Source organism: Anarrhichthys ocellatus, unplaced genomic scaffold, assembly GCF_004355925.1.
Source record: "Anarrhichthys ocellatus isolate YVR2014 unplaced genomic scaffold, GSC_Weel_1.0 scaffold19, whole genome shotgun sequence".
NCBI classification, from domain to species: Eukaryota; Metazoa; Chordata; class Actinopteri; order Perciformes; family Anarhichadidae; genus Anarrhichthys; species Anarrhichthys ocellatus.
The window spans coordinates 6,634,026-6,659,667 of NW_022280049.1; the positions used below are offsets into that span (position 1 = coordinate 6,634,026).

The window sequence follows — 25,642 nt, forward strand, 5'->3', positions numbered from 1 at the left end:
ACTGCCATCACAAATTATATTTTATCACAAGAAGAGTAAAAATGCAGATTTCTTCAAATGAAAGGCAAAGTTCTTGCCATTAAAGAAAACGCGACTCTTCAAACACAAACACGGCAAAATGCTCGAATACTGACATTTTGTTTTGAATGGATTTTCTGTTTACCAACGCTAACATGATTCAGATCATTTAAAAGTGAGGCCCAGACTACAGGTGGGCTGGTAGAAACTGGCAGCGACTACTTCGTACCCCTGTGTCAGTGAAGTCCACGATGGTTGAGTGCATGAGGAAGTGGTCTTTTATGATGAGTTCAGTCTACCAGTCAAATGTAACTAAGCAAGTGCACCCCTACGCCTCCCTTTGTGCTTCAGACTGACATTACATGTTCATGTGACGCTTGCAGAGAATGCTGCTTTAAGATGCCAAAGCAGCCATAGACGTGTATTAGACGGCCTTACTGCAGCTGTTAACACTTCATATCAAACAATCCACCCGTCCATAGAGAAGCAGGCAGTGATTTCCTCGCCGCCGAGCAAAGCCTAATAGCTGACAAGGCAGCGAAACAGTGCCAGTGCTGCAGTAGCAGGCGGGCCTTCCGAATGGAAGATATCTCAAAGAGAGGCCGAGATTAGACATGAGAAGAGAAAGATGTGATCTCCATGGCAACAGAACAGAGAAGCATAGCAGCTCATTTGCTGCGACTCTGAAATGAAGGCCTTGATACACGCTGCCACTTGGCAAGAGGAAAGTCCTTTTCAGCAGTGGGAAGGGAAGGGGGGGGGGGGGTCAATTCCAAGGACTAATCCCAAAAGATTTTTTTATCCCTTCTTTTTATTCCGTGGCTCTGTAGTTGTATCGCCTGCATTTTGCAGCAGTTATGTGAAGACTAATTCTCTCTCTCTCTTTCACCACACACACAAACACACACACACACACATGCACTCTCACTCCACCAAGGTACTGGGATTTAGTGGAATGCACTCTCAGTGCCCCGTGGAGCTCTATATCTTCTGTAATTGAATTTGCATGCCAGCACCGATGCCCGTGTTTTGGATGGGAGGAAGAGGAGGAAGAGGAGGAAGAGGAGGAAGCGCAAGAACGGAACGAGGCTGACTTCTCTCCGGAGGAGCCCGTGATCGCGTCACCGAGAGGGAAGACTGTTATAAGATTATGACATGATGATGATTATCGCGTCGCGTTCCCCACAGATCAATGGCTCCCGCTGACGCCGCGGGAAGACCTCGCTTCACTCAGGACACGCCGGGGCAGCGTCGACTGTCCCGACAGAGGACACTGACTCTCACACAGGAGACAAGCTCTGGAGAGCTTGTTGAGATGAATCACTAAGAGATACCTGTTGATGTTTAAAAGGGCTTTTGAAATAACTGAACTCTATCTATATAATGTAACAACACCAAGTGAGCTAAAGGGAAGGGTTTACTTATAGTACAGGCCTTTTTAAGAGGCCTAGCTTAAAGGGACACACCAGCGATTTAGTATCGTACTACTACGGTTGGGGACTTACGAGGTACGGATTCATCAGAGGCTGAGATACCTTGACTTTTAATCCTTAGTATGGGTCCAGGTAAAGTTGGTCTTCCCATCATGCAACTCAATAGCGTCTCAAAAGAAAAGGTGGAATACCTCTTTTAGAGACCAATAGTTAAAGCTGCATTGATTATTTTTTGGCCCTCAAACGGCAAAATCATGAAAAGAAGTAGACAAACTGGCAACTAGCACCATATACATAAGAGACCTTCTAAAGTGGTTATGGCAGACACATCCGTCAGACACAAAGCAACATTATCTTCCCCTGGACAGTTTGGCTGCAACGTAATCATTTACAGGCATTTTGGCACCACGAGTGACCCTTTACATATTATAGTCCTTTGAGTCAATGTTAATATCAACATTCTGATTAATGCAGGCTGGCTTATTGGGTAAGGTAGAACTTCATTTTGTTTTACATTAACAGTGGATCACATTGCCACTTGTATTTGCAGGAGGTCAAATTGGTTTTCCTACTGCAGCTTTAACTGTTTTGGTTCACCCTCTCTGGTTTTCATCAGCACAGCACCAACTTACAAGCAGAGAAAGTTAGCGATTAGCTGGTGAACAAAATGAAGCATTTAGCTGCTAAAGAGTCAGATATTTTGCCAGGGAGACAGAAACGCATCACAAAACGAGTGCTAATGCTGCTCCACATCTGCTAGTTGTGTGAAAAAGGCAACCGTTTGCCCGTCATACCTTAAAAGATTGTTATTGTTATTGTAGATTTTACAAATCAGATATACACTACTTTGGTATATGAACACTTTATTAACGGTGCAATGTGTACACCTCTACTATTGGGTTCAAACAACCAAATTTACAGTCATCAATCATAAAAAACAAACAAATACCAACTGACTGCAGGGCAAGAATACGCAAAACTCAACCAAACTGCTGAAGATCTGAGAGCTGATCAAAATAACACTTTGATTAGTTTGTTTATTGGTTTAACGAGAAAACTACAGTGACTCACTATCGCCTGTCAGGGAACAAGTGGTATTACAAGTCAGGATGGGCTTATTTTAGCTTTCTGGGCCGGGGAAGCTCATTACAGCAGGTATCTCTGCAACACAACACGCACCTCTTCACATTCTGTTGATCATGTTTTTTAAACTAAAATTCAGGCCAGATCTTACACATTGCCCCGTTAATATCAAAGCTGCTGGAATTTCATACATTATATATTATAAATATCATATAATATCGAGTACAATGTTACCACCAACAGCAAACAACACATGCAAGCTTCATGGAAACTGGAACAGTGAGTGCTTTTTAAAGTAGCGAGTTCAACACGACGACGTGTGTGGCACATAAACGTATGGCTGACTGGTGGGACTTTTGCAAAAGTGCGTCGGTATGTTCGGGGGGCTTATGCAAGATGTCCGTCGCCTGCAAAGCCCGAGAGCACATTCGTTCGTGCCAAATGACCTAGTTTGCAAGTACGCTACACCAAACACTGACACACTAGTGATGAATAATTAATTTAAAGGCAGCCAATCAGATAATGTGGAGTGACTAGTTAAACAGGAGAAAGAGTCACTGGCAGGCATTCTGCCTTCTACCGAAAGGCAGCGTACACCACTTAGCCTAGATAGGAGCATTTAGAGCATGGAAGGATACTCTTACTCAATGAAAGTGAAGCAGGGATTCCCCTGATAGTGGAACGCAGTCACTGGGGAAACGCTCTATACTGGAGATTGAAACCTATAGGGAGTCGTGGCGGAGCAGATGGCACGGGGAAAAAGTCTGTGTTTCTGGGGTGGAAGCATTTTCTGCACGCGAAGGTAAAATATGGTAAACTTCTTTAGTTGCTCGATAATCAAGACAGCAGGTCGAGATTTGACACCTTTTCTACGCTTTCACCAACCCTGAAATACCTCCTGTAGCAACTTCAGCGTCAACAAAGTTCCAAGAATGACAACTGAAGCTCCTCCCTTGACTTTGCAGCTAAAGTCTGGAGGCAATAAGGCCGAGGTCAGCATCCTCCACCAGCAACAAACTTCTCAAACTCTTTCAAGATCGTCAAATGTTGCTCAGTCTTTACGTTCTCCCTCATGATATTCATTGTTCGCATTTCCACCACAGAACAGACTCCCTCCAATACCTGTGGTTTTGCGTGTCGTAGCCCATTTACTACACATGATACATTCATTTAGGGTTATGCAAGCTGATTTTCACACACAAACTGACAAAACTGTCTGTATTCAAAGATACATTTCACAAAGTAACATTTGAAAGATGGTTTGCGGTGATCTTAGGCAAAGTAGACTAAAATATGCAAAATATGGTCTCTGGGTAATTAAAGCACGCCTACACGTTTCTCACCATTATTATTAAACTGCTATCACTGTCCTGCAAGAACTGTATCTCAGATACCATCTGACGTGTGCTCGCTGCTGCTGCTCCACACCACGCAGCATCCACCTGCTTTGGTTCTGCTCTGTTTGTGTGCACCCTGGAGGGCGTTTATTTCCAAGCTAATAACCATCGGGGGATTATTTGCAATGGTCCCTGCGTGTTATTTATCACTGTGCACATTCTGCTACCATGCCTTGCCACAGCAGGGAGCTTTACTGAGAGGAGAGCCATGTTGCAGAGTCAATCTGTATTTTCCAATTCTATTTGCTATGTGACATGATAGTTAATGGCAGAATTGAGCTTAAAACATGAGAAATGAGCTCTACAAGGTAGACAAGTTTAAGTAACACATATCCTGGGTCCTTATTCTCCCTTATTCACCCTGTGAATGCATGTGTTCATTACAAACTGTTATTTCCTGCTTACAATGACACAGTTCATCTGTGATTTGCTTAGTGCCATCATATAGTCTCCATCCACTGGGGATCAGATGCCTTGTCACTCTCAGCACGTAAAGGAAAACAGCTGCCAACTTTGTCTTCACAGACTCACATCCAGACTCAATGCGCATTTATTTATCACAACTTATATCCAGTTTGGTGTCCCTCCCCTCTTCGCACACAGACACACACAGACACACACACACACACACACACACACACACACACACACACACACACAGGGTGTTTCTCAAAGTCAAGGAACGATCCTTCAAATGAATTTCAAGAATGATACCTCATCGAATCTCGCCAAAGGATTGTCCAAAGGATGTCGAGGATCCTTTGATTCTACTGAGGATTTTCAAGGACACACGTGTGCATCCTCCGCGTTTCTGAAAACACCAACAATCGTATGCGCACCATGCGTTTCCTGTTCCCTGATTTGGAAAAGGGAAATATGCCAGTAAACTTTCAGTTATTTCACCTCAGCAGCAATCTGTTTTCTGAACAAATTAGAGGCAAGAAATTGCCGATCTAGTTGCTGAATCTTCACTGGTATTCGATCTACGAGGCCGTATTTAAAAGTTTGTTGCATCTTCTGTCGTTCAGCTACAGACTAGTTCAGCGAGCTATTAATAGCACTGAGGCCGGCAGCGATGGAGAGAGACAGCGGGTTACAGCCAGCATATTTTCACATCCAACTCTGTGAATTTGACCAAAGTTGGTAAGTGTTGGAATTGGAAATACTTTTGTTTGAGGAGAGCATGACGTCCGTTTCTTTTCACATCTAACGTGGTGAATGAAGGGTTTACTTTGACCAAACCAGAGTTAGTGATTGTTAAATGGAGGTTGATTTGAGGAGAGAATATTAACTGTATGTTTTAATTATTTGTAAATCATAATAATTGCTCAAATATTTTTGAATAGGCCTACATGTTTTCAATCTGCTTATATTGTTTTGAAGAATGCAAAATCATTCCTCCTAAAAATGTTCAATGTTCTGAATTATTCTAAATCAAATTCAGGAAATTAATGAATTAAAACAACATCCATTTCCTACCGCATACCGGCACACTCAGGCTGTTCCAATGTGTGCTCTTGGAATGCTGGAGAGGACTCTTTATAGCCTCTGTAGGACACGAGTTGGAAGGACCCACCCTACCCATAGACTCGAGTAGGCACACTCAAGATCGGGTCCCGTTTCTTGAGTGTCTAAGAAATGTGTTAGTTTCTATTTTTAGCCCTAATTATCTCTTTCTTCTAACACAATAGCCTATTATTCTATGTAATTGTGTTTGTTGTTTTCTGTATTCACTTTGTGAACAATATGCTTGTTGAAAGTGTTTTGTATTAATATCTGGCTCTGTACAGACTTCAAGACACGAGCAGTGGATTTGGCTACTGCTATATTTCTCAGTGCATTAAAACACAACGTCTTAGAATGACTGTAACAAGGAGACTTGAAGGAGGAAGAATTGACGCTTCGCTAAGCCCTTCCCTTTAGTCACTGTTTTTATGCCTGGCAGGCATTCTGCCCTCTATAGAGGCAGCATACCGCACTTAACCTAGATATGGTTCACAAACCTGTACATAACCTTCAGAAAACATTTTTTTAAAAAGCACGAGGTTACTGCGGTAAGTAGTCAAATTAAGCTAGTTAGCCGTGCATGCTCACGTTTAAGTGGGGGAAGCGAACAGTTCATTCCATTTGTGTTTTTGAAAATAAAGAAGACGCCTCGCTGCAAACTCTTTAAATGGCGTGTGTCTCTTTCATGCTGCTTTCACAGGGACACAGGCAGACACGGGAAAAATACACAAATAGTCAAGACGGAATGTCAGGACAGGCATGACCATACGTTACTATAGTGATGGAATACAACATGTTTAGCTATAAAATGCAACTTGCTCTTATTACTCTATTGCAAACTTAAACAACGCTCTCCTTGTGTGAGCGAGATACGTAACATCCGGTTGTAAATTCCGTCACGGTGGACGGTATTTTCTGTCAGCCTCACCTAATTTCTTTTCATTTTAACGTCCTGCTCTCCCCCACTACAATGATATCTGGTGTACCGTCCCCCGTCTGCCTGATTCCATGTGAATGCAGCATTACTCGTCCCCCCCTGCACACCGCTACAACGTGTAGGCCTACACCATGTTTGGGAAAGGGCTTCGGCTAATAGTCAATTATTTCTTTTTTCAAAACCTTTTGGCTAGCTCTACAAGCTTTGTATCCCGTCATTGTTCTTCAAGTCCATGTTTTACACCTCTAGACTTAACCAGAGTTAATTATCCTGTCCACTAATGAGTCACTGATGGATTCCCTCGCTAACGTCTCCTGCTGGTCTGTTTGAGTGCAATGCCACGCACGTTTTCAATGCACACCGAAAATCTATGTTCTGGGCCCAGAACATAGATTTTCTTTGTCATTTCACGCATCGCTGCACTTTTGTGAGACATTCCTGTGTCTTTAGGCACAAACGTAAGGCACTTAAATCACTGAAGAACGCAGCAGCAGCTCTTCTTTTCTCCTGGAGCTCCTCTGTTAGAGACTCTGACAGTGACAACAGACAGATGCGCTCCCTCATGTCTAATTCTGCATCAACATCTGTCATCTATTCCATTTTTTATTATTCATTCAAAATCCATCCAAAGAAACTGCACTGCTTTGGAATGTCTGCTCATGTTTGTCCTCCAAAGGGGGGGGGGGGGGGTTATAAAGTGGAAAGGCTTGTCGCAGCAGCAGCTCACCTGTCGTGCTGCCTTTTTTTGGGTCTCCAGGCCATGCTAAATGCAGATTCACAAAATATGGAACAAAGTAGGGAATTCCAGATGCATGACTGCCAAATCCCTGTTTTGTCGAATCTCTGTCATGCAGAGGAAGCCCGAACAAATGTTTCTCTGCATTTTTCAAGCCAAATAAAGTGAGTAACAAAAAAACTGTAACAAGCGTTTCCCAGCGAGCCACAGGCCGCCTCCTGCAACATGTAGGAGGTGGACAAGTCTAACATCTACCCAAACAAGCGCAACATCCTCACAGTTTGATTTTCCCACTCAAGCTGTTTGGAACTGAGATATTTAAGATGTTTGTGTTTCTGACGAGACACAATGAAGCAGGTTGAAGCTGTAGATGTCATCACAGTATTCAGGTTAGTGATTGCATAGGTGTTGTGCTAAACGGCGTACTATAAAAAGCTGTTAAATATCCACATTTTGCTGCTGGCAACTATTTTGCAAACTATTTCAGTGGAGTGGCTTTGTCCTTTCTTAAGTATTTGAAAATACCAAATCCAGTGTCTTTGCTATTTCTGAGACATTTTCTAATTTGGAGGAACATTTCCTGCAGAGGACGGAGGTCAGTGGGAGGTGGAGGAGGGATGAGGTGGATTTGACTCTAGACTTTTACTAACTGGACCTCCACATCAGCTTACCTGTACTCGATTTGATAGTTTCTTGTCCGACCGTTTGTCCAAGCAGGTCGTACTGGTTCAAGCGGGAGCTTTCTCCTTCCACCACCACAGAGTCAGAGGCATTTAGAGTCCAAGCATAAGTCACTTCTGAGATTGTGTACGCATCTTAAAAAAAAAAAAAAAAGAAGAAGAGGATAAACCCATAGGGGATAAATCTGGGGCAGCCGCAGCTATTGATGATTTTTCAAGAAATTACTTCAGTGACCCAAATGAAAAGCCCCGACTACATTGTGTTTGAAGCTGGGTTTCTAGAAAAAAAAGAAGAAGAATGCTGTGGAGAGAAAAAAATCTCTCAGTGGCTGACGATGGAATTCATAAAACGCCAACACGCAATTCATGCACAGTGACATTTGCCCTTTTCAGTCACAGCATACAATGAATAGGACATTTCAAAGCTCGTCTGCTAGCTTATGAATGTCTGATGAAACAGAAAAAAAAACACTTTTTTTTTTAATATTCTGCCAATCATGTCATGCTACAGATTGCTGTATTGTTGCAATAAATGAGCTTCATGTGAAATACTATAAGCCACCACATGAATGTATTGACAGTACATTGAATTCATGTGAGAAGTCAAGGCATTTCAGACATGACCCACCATCTACTGGGGCTCTGATACTTAATAAATCTTTGTTTTTAAATCAAATTTTTAAAGCATGAAGTAAAACTTCTTCATCCAAATGTAAAGAAGCCATAGCAATAAAATAGTGATTACAACCGATTAGAATTCACAAAATAAAATATTTGGATGACTTCAGAGTCCGTTTCCCCATATTTCCCAGTGACAGTTCCAATCAGTCCTTTATCCGTCAGTTATTCTATAAACATCTTTTTAATTGCTGCATGTTTCTTTAAAATTTGCAGGACTCCTGGCAGAAAAGTGAGCCATGCACTCCAGCGGTTTAGTTCTTAGACTCTTGCCAAAGAACTGTGGATAAGTGGAAAAATAAAGAAAATAGCATTTTACTTAAAGTTCCCTCGGGCGCTATCGTCATCAGAGTTACTCACAGCTGCCAAATTTGAGTGGACAGGAATGAAAGTCCATGGGGAAATCCTCCAGATGCATTGGGCACTCTGCATGCACAGTTAACCTGCATCCAATTCACAGAAAATTAAGGAGACTTTGCAAATGCATGAAAAGTAAACAGCACAGATTAGGCACGGTCTCAAAAAAAGAAGAAAGCCTCGCAAGCCTCATGCACTATTCAAGACGCTTCCCATCTGCGATGCCTTGAAACAAAAATAATTCATCTTAACTGTACTCAGCAGTGCTGCAGAGACCAGCAGGTGAGGTTGCAGGTTAGCTCTTTGAGAAGAAACTATGCTACGATACATTATTCAAGCGCTGTGAAAATAACTTCCAATGGCTTATCATTCAAATTGATTCTCTTGAAAGGCACGCTAACCAAAAGATGAGAGAAGTTCCATGAAATAGGATGCATAAAGAATTTATTTGAACATTGACTGTGTAGCGCTTGTGGGCCTACTTTTACGTGTAAGCTTTAGCATTCAAGGTGTCTCGTCCAAGTTAGAGAGTAAGCTACCAATTTCATGTCTGTACGCTGAATATGACGCTACAGCAAGCAGCCTGTTAGCTTAGCTTAGCACAAAAATAGGGGGTAAACAGCTAGACCGGCTCTGTCCACACCATCGGTAACACAACCAGCCTACCAGCACGTTGTATCTTCTTTGTTTAATCTGCACAAATCCCAAAGAGTGAAAACGCCATGTTGTGTTTTTACAGGGGGTTAAGTGCTAGACTTTTAAGTTAATGGGCTTTATATTAGCTTCATATTAGCTCCATATTTAGCGTACAGACATGAGTGTCAGTCTTCTCATTTAACTCTCGGCGAGAAAGCGAATGGGCGTATTACCTACAATGTCGCACTATTTCTTTTAAATCCATCTCAGCGCGTTAAACACAGACACAACTTTGTGACTGTCTCTTGAGACACGCTACATGGACTTGAATTACCTCATGGTGTACAGCAGAGTCCCATCATCTTTGATCCTCAGCAGCTTATTAGGCATGGTCATGTTGTGAGCCACGGACTTTTTCCCATTGTGGAAGAAGGTGTCCGGAGTCCAGATCTTACTGGCCATCAGGTTGTTGAGGGGCAGAGTATTCATTGGTCCGTGAAATTTCAACCTCTCATCCTTCCAGCTTTGCCGGAAGAAAACATCTATGGTGTACTCCTGTGGGCAGAGGGGGGGGATACATGAATAAATAATCAAACTGTATTATTACTTTATTTTTATGCTTCAGCTTTCCACCATATGAACATGAGTCCTATTTCCGCTGGAAAAAAAAAGCTAAATAAAACACAGGGCACTTTCCTCTGCCCTGTTTCATCGGAGCCTACAAGCAGCAGCGCTTCACGACTGACTTCACCTGCCACTTTAAAACCTGTGCACTGGAAGGCTCTCTCTATTTGTCAAAGCTCCATCAAGGTGAGTTCCGGACTCGCCGTGTTCCTCTCAGCTCTCTGAGCCGCTGTTTTCCTAAGCTGACTCCGAGGCCAAGACAACCCCTTGACCTACAATCCCTCTGTTGTCCAAAGAAGCCACGCAAAAAGAAAAGGTTTAGGGCAGAATGCGCTGCACTGGGAAATGTGTGCACGCGTGAGAGCGAGTGCGCGAGTGCCGGTGTGATCCACGCGCGTGAGACGGAGATAAATTCCTCCAGAGTGTTTTTCTTGTCACAGTTGAAAGGCCTCTGACATTTAGATTGTGGGACACTGAAACTGTCCACCGAAACCAAAACTAAAGCCTTTCTTTTAGGGCGTGGCAGCAGCTCATTACAGTGAAGGTTTATCACAATTTGGGTCTATTTTTTTGTATTTTTAATATAAGGGGTAATAACGTTTTACTCATAAAGGTACTTGAGATGTGGGAACACAGCAACATTGCTTAAAAAAAAACTGATCAGGAGAGGAAATATGAGCAGTCAGGTGATCAGACAAGTGTAAACAAGCCAACTGAAGCACTAATAATATAAAACATTTAATTTGAAGTGGAAAATGAATGCACCTAAAATGTCACAAATAATCCCTCAATGCACAATTATACTGTGTGGTACAGTTGGTCACAGTTTAGTTTGGCTATAATCTAACTGTTGCCTGTGTTTCCCCTTCCAGACAATTTTGGCTACATTCTGTGATATTGTAGGGGACAGGAAAGACCGAATTCACGGGGCCCCTTTAAGGAAGCCCCTTTATATTTTTTCTTATCGTCAACAAACCAAAACCAACAACAATCCCATGTATTGTCTGCGTGGCTAAAGCATGTTGTTGCTTATAATTCTGAGCGGCAGACCCAAAGTCCCATTCACTAGCCACACCACTGCACTGCGCAACATGTTCCTTCATTATGGTCAACATTGGCACTGTTGTATATTTTGAGTCAATCCCACATTCAATGTTGTGCTTCCATTAATACTCACTGGTCAAATGTGTATTAATCTGTGAATGAAAATAGTCCCCCAACAAATGCACTATTTCCTCCTGTTGCTAAAAACTACAGTGCTCAGCTGTTTTAGGAAATTACTGAGCTTTTTTATACATTTTTTTAATTAAACTTTATATCTGGGACCTGTCTATAAAGATTTATTTCCTCTGTATTACCATGTGGGCTCAGGGCTGAGTGCAGGGACGTCGCAAAGTATTGAGAGACACATAAAACATCTCCAGACTTACTGTTTCCTATAAAACCTGTCCGATCGCCTCACTGCTTGGGATTCTTGCTCCGTTAAAGTTCTAAATACAATGGAATTATCATTAAGACGTGCTGTTACTACACAGACCACAGCTAGTATGTTGTTCTGTATCAAACTGCAGCCAAAGACAATAAAGCTTTTTTTGCCTCTAACTGTAAACTGTAAACCTTTGACCTCTTTGTTTGGCTGTTGCTCGTTTGAAGCTAAATACGGGACTTTTTCTTATTTTTCTTCTTCTACTTTCATCTCCCTGCTTTGGCTTTCAGTAGACCGCCTATAAATCATATAAATCTGATAAAGCAGGACCACCTCAGCAATCAGCTGAATTGCTCTACAGTTTCTCCATAACTCAATCAGGTCAGAGGAGAACATATTCCAGGCCCTGCCAGGATGCAATAAATCTTTTTGTTATACCATAATGTTGATTTTATTTAGGAATGAATAATATTATACTTTTTCAAACCTGAATATACATTAAGATGATGGAAATGGATTTTTCTTTTTAATTCGGACATATTAGTAGCCTACTTCTTGGGTTATAAGCTTTACTGGCTGTAGCTACATTACTGAGTGATGACCTGCGTCCATTTGTTTGTTTGCAAGATTAAGATTTTAAGATTTAAAAAGAGACATCGGGAATGATTTGGCTGAAATTTAGAGGAGCCCTGAAATAAAAAAAAAAGTAGTCGATCAGATGTGGGTGGTGATCTGGATCCGGGATTTAGTCTGTGAGATCATTTTTATGGTTTAATAATTTATGAAATTGTGTCCAAGACCTGTTCCGCATAAGTGCTGTTTTATGTTGGACTGAGTGCCTCCTAGTTTACATATCTTTCAGAGGCCACAGCATTGAACTCCAGCATCATAACGGCTAAATCAATGGATCAATCACTTGGACAATGGGTCTTCAACAACAGAAGGGACGCTGATGATATGACGTGAGGGTGGGCGCAGGTTTCAGAATGATAAACAGGAAAGCCCAGGATAAACAAAGGAGTGACTTGAATAACAAGAGGACTTTCAATAATTTATAGGATGAAAATTGTCAGATGAATAGACATCGTGCCGTAGTGTGGACAACTCGTCCCACTTCAGTATTGCGGTGTGTGTGTGTGTGTGTGTGTGTGTGTGTGTGTGTGTGTGTGTGTGGAGAGAGAGAGAGAGAAGCAGATGATGCAAATATAAAAGGAGGGAAAGCCGTAATGGTACTAAAAATAAAGCATAAGAGGCATCTTTTCTTCAAAAGTATGAACAGGGAGTACAAGGCTGTCCTCTGGAGTGGTGTTGTTCTTGTGCTGTCTTGTTTTTTCAGCAGCAAAGATGTGGGTGAATAATTAAACATGATAAATAGATGTCCAATATCTGCTCTCACCATGTCTGTGTCTGAAACTGGTCCAAAGCTGGTGACGTAGATGTTTGTCTTCACCTCAGTTATCCTGTCTGGATAATAGACAACAACGAGAGGCATCAGCACACCAAAGGGGTAAAACAACGTTAGAATACTGCAAAAACAAAGACAGTTAAAAGGCATTCAAGTGGAGAATATGAGATTTCTTTTAACATAGTTTCTACAAAATGTCTTTTTCTGACCTGTCACAGATTGTTAGTACAGGCAAGGAAATCTGAATCTGAATCTCAGAGGCAATTAAGGAATCTCCCTTTGAGTTATAATGGGCTTAACAACACAATAGAGTTAATTGTTTTAATCTCTAAGATTTTCACAACATCAATCCAAAATTTCTATGGTCTACCTATTGTTCTGCAACTGCCATTTAATGTTCTGTAATGTGAAGTTATTTTCATCTTCAGTGGCGGAGTCCGCCATTCACAACTACTACCTACCAACGCAGTTCACTGTCCTACAACCTCATGAGAGATTTATGAAGTTACTGTTCTGGCTTTTATTGTGAAGACGTCACAGGAAAGGCATTTGTGTTTGCATGGTGTAAAACAGCAAATATTGACTTTATTCTGTATCAAGACAGCAGAACTTTGTTTGGCTGCACTGTGAACAGGAACAGCATTGAGTCCTCTGTTGCATTTCTGACAAAGTAGCTGCTCAACAAGTGTTTGCAGAAGAATCAGACCGCATTTGCTGTTAGGATTTTGCGAGAAATATAGCGACAAATACAAAGATTGTTCCAAAACAGGAGTGAATCTGGGGTTTGCTTTGACCCGCTGGTGAGCACCTCTAGTGTCGGTGAGCCGGGAGAGGGGCCCGACTTTCAATGTCGTTTACAAACCACAACCGACAAACACGACTCATTGTGCCTTCAAATAACAAACAGAAAGGAAAGTCGACAGAATTCATAAATGTAAGTAAATCCATCATCTTCTGAACATGCAGCAAGAGTTCAGTAATTAAAGATGTCATTTTTTTCTTCGAGTTACACACCGCCTAACGACCCATGACGAATGACAAATCTGCTGTTGATAAATCATTGGTGTTTTTTTTTTTTCCAATGTCATGTGTTTGCCTATCAGATGAGTCATGTACAGCCTCGGTTCACCTATGTGTGACCTGTGCGAGTCAACTCAATGGCAGCTCTTTGTAAGATCAGATTTAGTGAGCCACAGCGACATGTAGGCCTAAGCTATGATTGTGAGCGTCTATAAAACATGGCCTAAATGTTCACGCTGACGTAACAGATAGGAAGAGCAAAGCTCTCGTATGCTTCCTTTTCGAGGGATAATGTGCTACGTGCATCAGCGCTGCCGCATCGGGTCCATTCGTTGTCTCTACACTCTGTCTCTTCAATAATTACTGAAGCTCCATCTCTCACGCTCGGTCAATTCAAAAAGCTTTCACGTTTTACTCTACACTCTGTACTACACCGCAAACAGCGTCTCACATACAATCTAAAGGGATCATTACTCCTCGGCAAAGTGCTCGCGTGCGTGGAGAGGCGAGCCGCCATTCAAGTCCAACAGGACATATTATGAAAATGCTTTCTTATTTATAAGGTAATGTAAATCAAATGGAAGTGGCAGGTTGCCGGGTAATAGGTGCAATCCATTTAGCGGGACATACGGCGGGGTGCATTTTTGTATGTAAACCAGGCCTTTGTATGTGCATCAGGCTGATTTAAAATGATTAGGTTTTTACTATGGCTCACAGCGGCTTCCATTAGTTGGATTTATTTCAAGAGAAATGCTCTTTGTGGAGCCACACGGAAAAAAACCGCCATCTCTGTAAAAACCATGTTTGACACTAAACACGGTTGTACTGCACTGCGTCTTCTGCTACAATGTGGTGTGTTTTATCATTGGGGTGTACTGTACCTTAGTACAGTGAGTACTCAGTGGCTGTGTCTGAATGTGTTCACTATTATGGTCCTTTATATTGTGTGTTGGCCATTTTCTTGTGTGTCTTGAATATTGGACTAAAATTATCCCACAGTGCAACGTAAGAAGTAGTTTTACGGTCACTATCCTAGAGACTGCAACAATGCAGAGATGGGCAAAAATACATCAAAATGTATTTTGATACAAAATACAAAATACCCCTCAAATAAATGTATCAAAATAAAATACAAAATACTGGTGCCAGAAAATGTAACAAAATACAATACATGTATTTTGTATTTAAAATATAGGAAATACTTTTTTCTGGATTTTCCTTTTTCTCACAATTTGGTATAGCAGAGCATTCAGGTTTGGGCTATATAATATAATATAATTATATATCATGTACACAAAGCTCTAGTGAACCCCACAAAAAGGACGAACAGTCATAGACATGTCAGTGTAACTAAGCACATCTGTGCTTGTTGATGGTCCTTCTTGAACATCATCTTGCTGTGACATGTTGTCCACCTGGCCAACTGAAGAATGTATGAAATAATAAAACTAAGAATACTTTCATAATATGCCTTTTAAATAAAATAAATTGGATATTTAATGTTTTTTAGTTTTTTTTAACAAATGGACATCTACTGACATAGCCTGGCTAACTGTGAACTATATTATCTGCCAGTAATTGATATGGCATTATGACATTCACATTGAGAAGATACAGCATAAATTGTAATACAGTGCAAGATTAGATGGTCAGACGTCTCTTGATAAGGTTATCATGAACATACAAGCTCCCAATCTCCCTCTTCCTATATAGCCAGCTACTCAACTGATAAGTTAACTTGCTAAACACTGGCTATGCACTAGCCTAGACAGCATGCTAGCATCATTAGCATGTTAGCATCGATCGCTAGCTTAATATTATAACCATCACCATGTGTATACAATAGGCTATGTAGCCAGACCCAGACATCAATTATACATCAAGCTAGTTAACATCTGTCACACTCAGATAAAATATTTACCTTGACAGACAATCCGTTGAACTTGAAGATCTGAGGACTGAACTCGTGAACAGTTTTTTGATTCGTGGAGAAAGTATTTTGAGTATTTTAAATACAAAATTACTCCACTCTAAAGTATTTTGTTACAAATTACGTTCGATTTTTATCGGCCCTATCAAATACAAATTACAAAATACTCAAAAGTAATTGAAATACGTATTTCAAATACAAGTAATAGAAATACTGCCCATCTCTGCAACCATGTAGTGTGAAAATAGAAGAAAAAAAAGTACATTTAGACCACAACCAGTCCATATGAGATATAAAGATATGAGAGCCATTTGACACACTATTTAGTATATATATTGACAGTATAGGGAGTGGTGTCAGGGACAGCCAATAGTGCCATAATCATGATCAGTCATTGTTTTTTGAAACATCTCTCTCGATCTCTGAAACATCATTTATTTTACATGAAAACATTTTTTGCTTGACTGAATTCAGACAAGTGCGTTGGAGCAAAATACTCTATTAATTCTATGTTAGTATTCAACAGGAGTCTAGTTATCAAGGTTTTTGAATAAATAATATTTGTTTTGTATTTGCTGAGTCTCGTGGTTTGCCTTGTCCTACCCGGGGCATTTTCTATTACATTTATTTATTATTTTACTGTGCATTTTCACCAAATTATTACCCTAAGTCATTTTGAGAAGTTATGTTTTCTTTAGATATTTTGTGCGTTCCAAAGCATTGCTTCACTGTTTTGTGTTGTTGATGTAATTCTTCTATATTTATGTTGTTTTCTAGTTATTCTGCATATCTGCACATCCGAAATCTGACCTCTTTCACATTTATCAAGCTCTGTTTTCTCTTATGAAATGTTTATTGTGTGTTGTTGATCCTCATTTGTTCATGTTTGGGGTTTGTTGATATTACCAGATAATCATTTATACATTTTGATATGATGTTTTGTACGGATTATATGGATTTCACCTGAGTAGCTGTCGCTTGGTCGTTGTTCTTTGTAAGTGTGCTTATATACAGTATATGCAGGCCTATATGCAGGCTTGTTGTCATTTGTGTCAGAGTAGACGTTTGAAGAAATTCCTCCCATGCCTTCCTGAGATACTAAGTTCACGAGAATGGTACAAACGGACAACATGAAAGCATCATGCCTCCGGCCACAGCTGTGTGCAGCGACATAAGAATCACCGCTCTATACAAAAAGAAAAAACCCCACAAGAATAAACAATAAACAGAGGTCTGTAGAGAACCATAATCCACCACCACATGACAGCTCCAGTCCATTTGCATTGCATGAGTGGAGCAAATTCCCAAGCAAAACTAACCATATTTGTACAAATGCTGCATCCTCACGGTAGCAAACCTATAAAAGCACAGCCCTCGGGGAAAATCTCTGTTTACTGTTTAAAAACATCCAGAGTGCATTTAATGCCGGAGGACGTCAGGGCGCTTATTTACAGGAACAAGGACAATACCTAAAGTTCAGCAGCAACAGTCACAAACATGTGCTTTTTATATCTTCTGAATCATATTGTACAGACCTGCTGAACCATGTTTTATTGGTCAGGCAAAACTTGTCTGTGTTAGGGTTACAGTGCCTCCCGCCGGGCAACTATCCAAACGCCAACTTAACCCTTGACAGTGTGGACAGAGATAAAGCGCATCAGCAAAAACCCAATATTGTACGGCTGGATGGGTATCAGTAGAGTCCAGGTTAAATGTCTTTAACACCTGATCTATTGTGCTGTAGGTGAAGTGCTGCGCTTGGTGTTTCTGTGTAGCGTTGCTAGCCTTTAGCGCTGATGAGCAGATTTTGAGGTTCTACTAGTTGCATGGGCAGCAATAGTCCCCTTGACACCAAGATTATAGATTAAAGAATCAACCAACCCAACCAAAGGGCATCACAATATCACTCGTAGTGCAAACAACATAATTGTTCCACAAAACCCAACCAAACAACACAAGTTAGCACGAACTCAGAAAACCAGAGCCCCACAGTGAATATTAGAGATACGTAACAATTATGTCACACTTTAAACAATAGGCGTTAGCAAACTATTGCCTGTTTGTCAACGCAAAGCAACATTAGCGTTCATTTGGACTTGTGTTTCTGGCAGTTTGTTAGGTCAATATTCCCTGTCCTTTCAGCTCTTTGCAGTACAAAAGTGTTGAGCTGTGAGAGCTGAGCCCAATGTGTTTGTGTAAAAATATTGATTCGTGCAGCTTTAAATGTTCGTTTTTAGGATTGAATTCAACTGTTAAACAAATGACCAAGATAGTCTGGGAGGCTTTATATGAAAGACATGTGAAAAACGTACTTTCTACGCTTCAGAGTTTGTATTTTCCTGTTAACTTTCTATTTGTCACCTCCCGTAACCAACAACAATGTTTCATATTTTGTGTGCTCACGACAAATGGACAGCGTCAGTTGGATTTTGGCATAAAACTCTTGCTTTAAAGCTGAGACACAATGTATAGCTCTGAGCAGGAAGTCATAGTTAGATGACAATTTTTGTTGGGGGGGTGGAAAAACAAATTAGTAGCAGAAGTGTGAATATGAACAGAAGTGAGCTGCCTCGCAGTCACACTAATGATGATGTGGGAGCAACTGTGCTCTCTGCATTCACTCTCTGCAGCCGGGCTTGATTTCACTGAAAGTGACAGAAACCAATTGCTGCATTTTAAAAGAGCTCGGTATTGCCTCAACACGTGAAACAGATGACAAGTATGAAAAATAAATGCTGGGTTAAACCAGTTAGGGCCAACATTGTGTCCACAGTAGTTACATTATAGGCTCTATATTGGGGCGGATCACAGGTTTTGTTTCTGGAGGCAATAGACCGGGTTAGCCATCAACTGGCTGTGGTAATATTGTATTTTCTAGAGAAACGTGCAGCCTAAACCCACACAGAAATTCACTCATTGTGGAAACGATTACAGTTGTTTGTTTTTTTCTCTCTCTCTGCTGAAACCTGACACGTGGGTTCATCTTGAAAACCTCTGCCCTAGATTCATCTTCTCCATCGTGATCATTTGATTATCAGTAGGATCTGTGAAATGTTTCAACTCACATCTCCTGCTCGCTGCAATAAGACACGGCAGAGCGCTCGCTGGGATAGGTTTAAATGTTGCAGGTCTTCAACAGAACATCTAACACAGACTCCACCTTTTGTGAACGATCTAATGCAATCTGTGGTAACAGCCCTGCAACGCATTTCATTTAGCCTGGAACTGTTTCTGAGAGGTGGAAGAGATATTTGTAGGGTGCAGTTTGTGTTTTTTTTTTTTATTGAGGATTCATTGCATGACATTACACAGGTGTTCCTGTTATTCTGTCCAGAGACGTGGGACAAGAGAGGCACTAAGTGAAATGACTGTGTGTCAAAATACATTTTGTATTACGCTCTGTATGTATGAAGGCAATGTGTAGTGATGCTGTAAATAAATCATTGAATCTTTGAAGATTCATACAGAGAGACATACAGTGTCTCTCTCTCTCTATATATATATATATACATATACATATATACATATACAGTATATATAAATATACATATATATATATGTATATTAGCTACGTTGATTTTATTTTTTGAGTGGTACACTACGTGAACCATGAGAAGTGACTGTGTCCCAGAATACTGTATGTCTGAGTGAACACACTCATGCAGCTGTGATGAGCGTGTTATAAACTCCGGCTCAGCGAGGTGTTAACATGTCTTTTTTCTTCCCACAGATGAGACATAAAGATCTAATGTGTCTACAATGTGTAAAACTCCATCGGATGTCACTTTCCTGTTCTGGGACGGAATTCTGCTCCTCGATGTAGCACCCGGGTACATTAGTGGGTTACAGCGTGCTACTACATTTTGAGTGTTAGGAGGTTTGCTCCCGCTGGGGCCAAAGCTGGTAAAAATGGATGTAATCGTGGTACTGAAAGACACTTGGTAGGAAAGCATTTCATTTAATGTTTTATATATATGTTATATTTCAGATCCTCCCCGAAGTCTGCCTTTAACACGACCACTCCTCCAGAGCTGTCTGTTGGAGGAGAATCACGAGTTAATATAGTGTAAATCAATACAGTTTTATTGATTCAATCGCATAAATCTACTACAATTATTATGAAAAGGGCCAGGGCCAAATTAAAAATGGCATGAAACATACTTTTTAGGAGAGTATTAAGTATATATTTTGGTGTAATAACCCTATTTGATGGAAAATTCCTTGAAATGTGATCATTAAAGGTCTTAAAGTAAGATAGTGAGCTACAGTGTTGTCACAGGCCAAACATGTCGTCTTCTCCTCCACAGTGAATAAGCTAGCAGCACCATAACTGTAGGTCCAGCTGTACAGGCTGAGTGCTGCCAAGCCAAAGGAGGTCTGCTCCCCATATGGCAGCTCCTGGACTGGGCTGATGGCCCCAGGAATTTGAATTTCAAATGGCACCAAATCCTGAGGGAGGAGTTCAGCTTTGGGGTGACGGGGCCAAGCTGGAAATGAGATGCCAAACATGGAGGATGATGGGAGAGTGAGGATGGAGAGGCCCACTGAGGCCACAAGAGAGGACATGATTCTTATCAGCACCACAAAAGGCGCCATCTTCTGCAGAGAGTGAAGAGTTCCGAAAGCCTGTCATGTTTCTGCAGCTTGAAATGTATCAAACCTCACAGAAGCTCAGGAAAATCATTATTGTATAGACACCACATGGTTCTATTTTTCATTTGACATATACCATGTCCCTACAGCCAAACCAGCAGGTCATCAGTACTACAAATCTGATGTTAAATCAAGTGTTCTCACTCCACATGAGCAACCAACCATTTCAAAAAAAGGCACACGTGCTGTTTCATAATAAATGGGAGCGCAAAAGTTTGATAGCATCATGTAAAAAGTACAGATATTAAATTATAAAGTTCTGTATGTCCATAGATATATGGATATATATATATCCATCCATATATATCCATATATATATTGTATATAACCTCTATGAACACACACAAAGCTGCTATACAATTTAGAGTGTAGCAGATTTCCATTAAACTAACACTAACCATTGTGTAAATAATGACAGTCTCAGGCTTTTAGGCTGTACACTTGAAAGTGCAAACATCTCCAGAACCAAATCCAAATCTTACAATTTCTGGGTCTGATCATATCTGGTCATAACAAAATTGTCTTGCTACATTTTACTCAAACTGCTCTTTTAAAAATATTAAATTAAATTAAATATTAAAAATTTCGATGGATGTAAGAAAGATCAACATGGTCCAAAGTTCCAACGTTTTCACTTTGACATCAATTCAACCATGTCCCTTCAGCCAAACCAGCATTACAACCATGCAGCTCAACTGACACTGCACCCACACTTTATTGCCTCCGATTTTACGGAACAATTCCGGCGAGAATGCAGCCCTCTGCGGGGTTAAATGCGGTCAGTTTGGCTGCTGTTACTTTCCAGGAAGTGGATTGAGTGTTATATAACCTGAATGTTTTGTGCACTGAGTGTGTTTGTCAGTTTACTCTTGAGGGGATTGTTGCCAAAGGTCATCAGTACTACAAATCTGATGTTAAATGAAGTGTTCTCACTCCACATGAGCAATCAAGCATTTTAAAAAAAGTGCTGTTTCATGCTAAATGGGAGCGCACAAGTTAGATAGCCACATGTAAAAAGTACAGATATTAAATAATAAAGTTCTGTACGTCAATAAGATCATTTCCTTACCACCAAGACCTGGCCGTAGACGGTTGTCATATCCATCCAGCAGGCTGTCCAGGATACGTGTGAACAGGGTGATGTTGGTGTTAAAGGCATCAGATGTGGTATCGGCATTCACTGACCTGGTCCACGGACACACAATAACAATGTGACCACCAAAGGGACACTTAAACAGGAATTAGTTTGTTTACATTTTAAATGTATTTAGACTCATAACTGTGTTTCCCACAGAGGCCTGATGTATTGGGAAAAGGGGGTCGTCATTATCTGGCAGAGACTTCATACATGCCCACACAGACACACACACACACACACAGTGTTCCTCATCCACATGGATGACCCAGTTCAAGGCAGAACGTTTGTGAGCCATCTGATCTTGGAGCCAAAACACAACTGAATATGCAAATGTAATCAGAGCTAGAGATCCATGGTAAATAAATTCAGATCAGAACCTACATTAAAGCTTGACGTATTCACCACTGTTGAAAGCTCTAGTGTAAAAGCCACAGGTTATAGGCATGTTTTACTTTAAGCAGGGAATGTCCATACAATATTGATAATTTTACACATCTGGATATTTTCTGTTTGGACCACATTTCTCTAATTGCCATCAGAGAAAGTGCTGGATTAATGTAGCCTACTTACAATGTTCTACCCTTCTTATATACAGCCTTTGGTTATAACCTAATAGGAGAGGAAGATTTAATTTATTTTTTTCTAGTACAGTATGTTCTCTTATATAGCGACATCTTTGCCACAGTGTAAATTACACCCATATCAGCACAGCCAGCTGGTTTTTTTGCAGCTCTGTTAGCATCAAACCTGCATTAGCATGTGTGAGCAAATGCTAATTTAAACCTTCACATGTATCCCTAAACATCGGTGTTAACATTAGCATTCTAACGTTAGCTGGCTAACTAGCTAGTTAACTTGCTAGTTAACTAGCCTTCAAGGCTCGCATGGAAATTAGCCAGCTAGCCTTAATTTAGCTAGTGTTAGCTAAAAAAACGAAATAAAAGCAGGTTACATTGCTATACGTTAACATTTTGTACAAGACATTTTTCTAACTATATCATCTCATACATATACGATACTTATATGCTTTTTTGGTGAGAATTAATTATGCCATTTTCATGGCATGTTGTAAGGACCTCCAGCCTCCTGGCTGGTTGTGAAGTTTTAATTGTGGCAAAATGGCTGCAAGGTGAGCCACCTTGTAGGCCGTAACACTGTAAAGTACGAGCAGCCAGGCAGAATCCCAACGTAATTACTTGTGTTATTTACAGCTGCGCTTTTACGACTGTGACGTAAGGCCTCTGCAGCCAAGCACTTGCCGATGGACACGGTTTTAGAACAATAGGGACATTGTACGATAGCGTTATGGATTCAGTGGGCCTTTTTTTTGTCTTTTTCTTTTTTTAAATTGCCTCTTGTGCCTCTGACATCAGCTGTTTCTTTCTTTTGTCAACTGTCATCTAGTGTGAGCTCTCAAGTGACCTAAACTGTCACTCCCAATTGTCTCTCAAAAGACACCTTTACACCTCGTGTGATAATGTGAGATGTCCTCTCATGAAACAGTGGGTGTATCAAAAATTATGGGGGCAAAGCAGGTTTGACACTTTTTTTTAATTTTTTTTTAGATGTATCAATTTAAAATAATTAGGCCTTATAGATGTATATTTGTCAATACAATGTATTGATAGATGCATTATCCTTAAAACACAGGTCAATCTTCAAGGTTCATATATCGGCTGTAGCTATTATTCTAGGCTATTAAAAACACGAATACCCTGTTACAGATAATAAAACTCAAGCTGGTCTATGGAATGTGTAATACCTAATAACCGTAAGGCCTATATTATAAATTGTACTACGCCTGCAATAGGCGAGATAATTACCCACATGCCCTGCGGGTTATCTGTATGCTCACTCTGAGGACAGGATAACTGCCTCTCCTCCTGCGCATTGAGTGTCCGCTGATAATGAGTCCGGTGTGATAAAAAAATAAACCTTGATAAATGGATACCTCCAGTCTCCTCTCCTCCATAAACGCAGCGAGTGATCCTCGAGGCGTCTCCCGTTCAAAAAGACTCACCTGGTTTTCCAGAGAGCTGTGAGCGCCAGCAGGCAGACGAGAAGTGGAGGAGCGCTCTCTCTGCTCCACATGGCTGCTCCGACACCTACACGCAGCAGGACAGCCGCTGTCATGAATGAAGGCTCAGTTTAGACCGCCAGCGGGATTCATATGTGACCCATACAGTCATTGCATCCATCACTTGTTTCTGGGGATTCCCTTCAACACGCGAGCAAAAATAAATAAATAAATAGACGGAGAAGCGGCAGCAGAGACAGCAACTGGCAGCAATTAGTATTCACGTCCCACGCCTGCACTCACTGAACGTTACTGTTACCAGAAATACTGGATCAAGTCGGTACACCGATTTGAAGCCGCGTGTCACCGATTTTAGACGATACAACAAGAAAAAAGAATACAAAAAAATGCAGAAAATAACCAATAATAAAAATGTGGGATCAAGATCCGTTCCCACGCTTTCCCGCATGATAAATAATAATAAAATAATCGTTTTCCTTTGTGTCTGAGGGGGGACTTTTATTTTAAAAAATAATAATAAAACAGACTCACCTCAAGTGCAGAAAGTACCTGCTGCAGCCGGATTCGTCGAAGATGCAAGAAAGTTAAAGAGAAATCACCGCTCTCTGCTGTTTTGATGAGACTGAATGAGTGCAAGTGTGTCATGAGAACAAAGCTGCGAGCACTGATAAATCATAGTCCCGGCCAGCAGCAGGAATGCAGCCGAAACGCACTGGCTTTCATAGTGTCCCAAAAATGAACCCAAAAAAATGTATATGATATTAATGAGATGGACTGAAATGAAATAAAAGCTTCTTTTTTTAAATAAATAAATAAATGAAAAAAAGCAGCAGTTGTGGGGAGCTGATCCTGGCGTCAAATTGCCCTGTTCAGCATTCCCCCTCAGCTGGTGAAAAGCTCGATGTGATTCGTGATAGGCAAGAAGCACATCTCAGTCTCCCTCATCTCCACACACACACACACACGCACACACACACACACGCACACTCACACACGCACACGCACACACACACTACAAAGGGTGAGGAGGAGGAACACTGGGTCCTAGAGACAGTTTCGTATGCACTGAGCCTCCTTCCTTCCTTCCTTCCTTCCTTCCTTCCTTCCTTCCTTCTCCTTGGTGTGTGAAGGTGTAAATGAATGTTGTGTCCACTCGCAGTCAGTATACACACAGGGCCATATCGATCATGCTAACAGTCCGACTTCGTCGCATAGTGAGGGAAACGGCTCGTTTGGAAATGGAGTCTCCGTGGGTTCAACCATTTTGGGTGAGACAGGTGTGCTGCGACAGGGACGCACACAGGCATTTTAAGGGGCTGCTGCTCCAACCTGAAAAAAAGGGCAAACCCCCCCCCCACACACACACATACATCGATTTTAGTTGTCAACCACCCATGAATGAGTAAATTGTTTGATTTTTTTAAGTTGAATGAAATTGTATATCTGTGTTCGTGCAAGTTCACACAACGCCAAAGTCCAAAGTAAACCGGGTTCATTTTAAAAAGCACCTTTTTGTTTTGCATTTATGCCATCTGTTAGCATTAAGCGTCCTTGTGGTTTTATTTCTTTTTTTCTTCAAATATTTTTCTGTCTTTTACACCAAAAACGATGATCTGATGATTTGCACTTGTATATTTAGTGGAATGGAAAAGCCTTTAACTTATAGCAATTTGCCCATGGGATGCTGACTCCACCGAAATACGGATTAATGTCTGTGTTTAGTGCACTAACAGCACCTTAAAGCGGCAACATGTTTCAATCATAATGTTATGTCAAACTCTGGACACTGGACCAATATCTGAAATGTAAAGAAATGGCCACTATTGATCTCATGTACAGTATCACATTCAATCAATCAAAAAACGGATAAAAACATAAATTGGATTCAATGAACTGGTGTTTTTCTCTGTGTGTGTGTGTGTGTGGGGGGGGGGGGGGGGGGGGGGG

At 40.9% G+C, this 25,642-nt stretch overlaps 1 protein-coding gene across 1 annotated transcript in view; it reads right to left on the minus strand.

Moving 5' to 3' along the window:
• Positions 1-24,763, minus strand: part of gabra2b (gamma-aminobutyric acid type A receptor subunit alpha2b) — a 29,240-nt gene extending 4,477 nt beyond the window's left edge. The window contains exons 1-7 of the mRNA XM_031858168.1: positions 24,227-24,763; positions 23,678-23,783; positions 21,589-21,704; positions 12,908-12,975; positions 9,796-10,016; positions 8,829-8,911; positions 7,761-7,925 (exon numbers count right to left, since the gene is read on the minus strand). Of these exons, the coding sequence (XP_031714028.1) occupies positions 7,761-7,925; positions 8,829-8,911; positions 9,796-10,016; positions 12,908-12,975; positions 21,589-21,704; positions 23,678-23,748 (724 nt within the window). The 5' untranslated portion in view covers positions 23,749-23,783; positions 24,227-24,763. The remainder of the gene's footprint in view (positions 1-7,760; positions 7,926-8,828; positions 8,912-9,795; positions 10,017-12,907; positions 12,976-21,588; positions 21,705-23,677; positions 23,784-24,226) is intronic.
• Between the last annotated feature and the right edge of the window lie 879 nt (positions 24,764-25,642).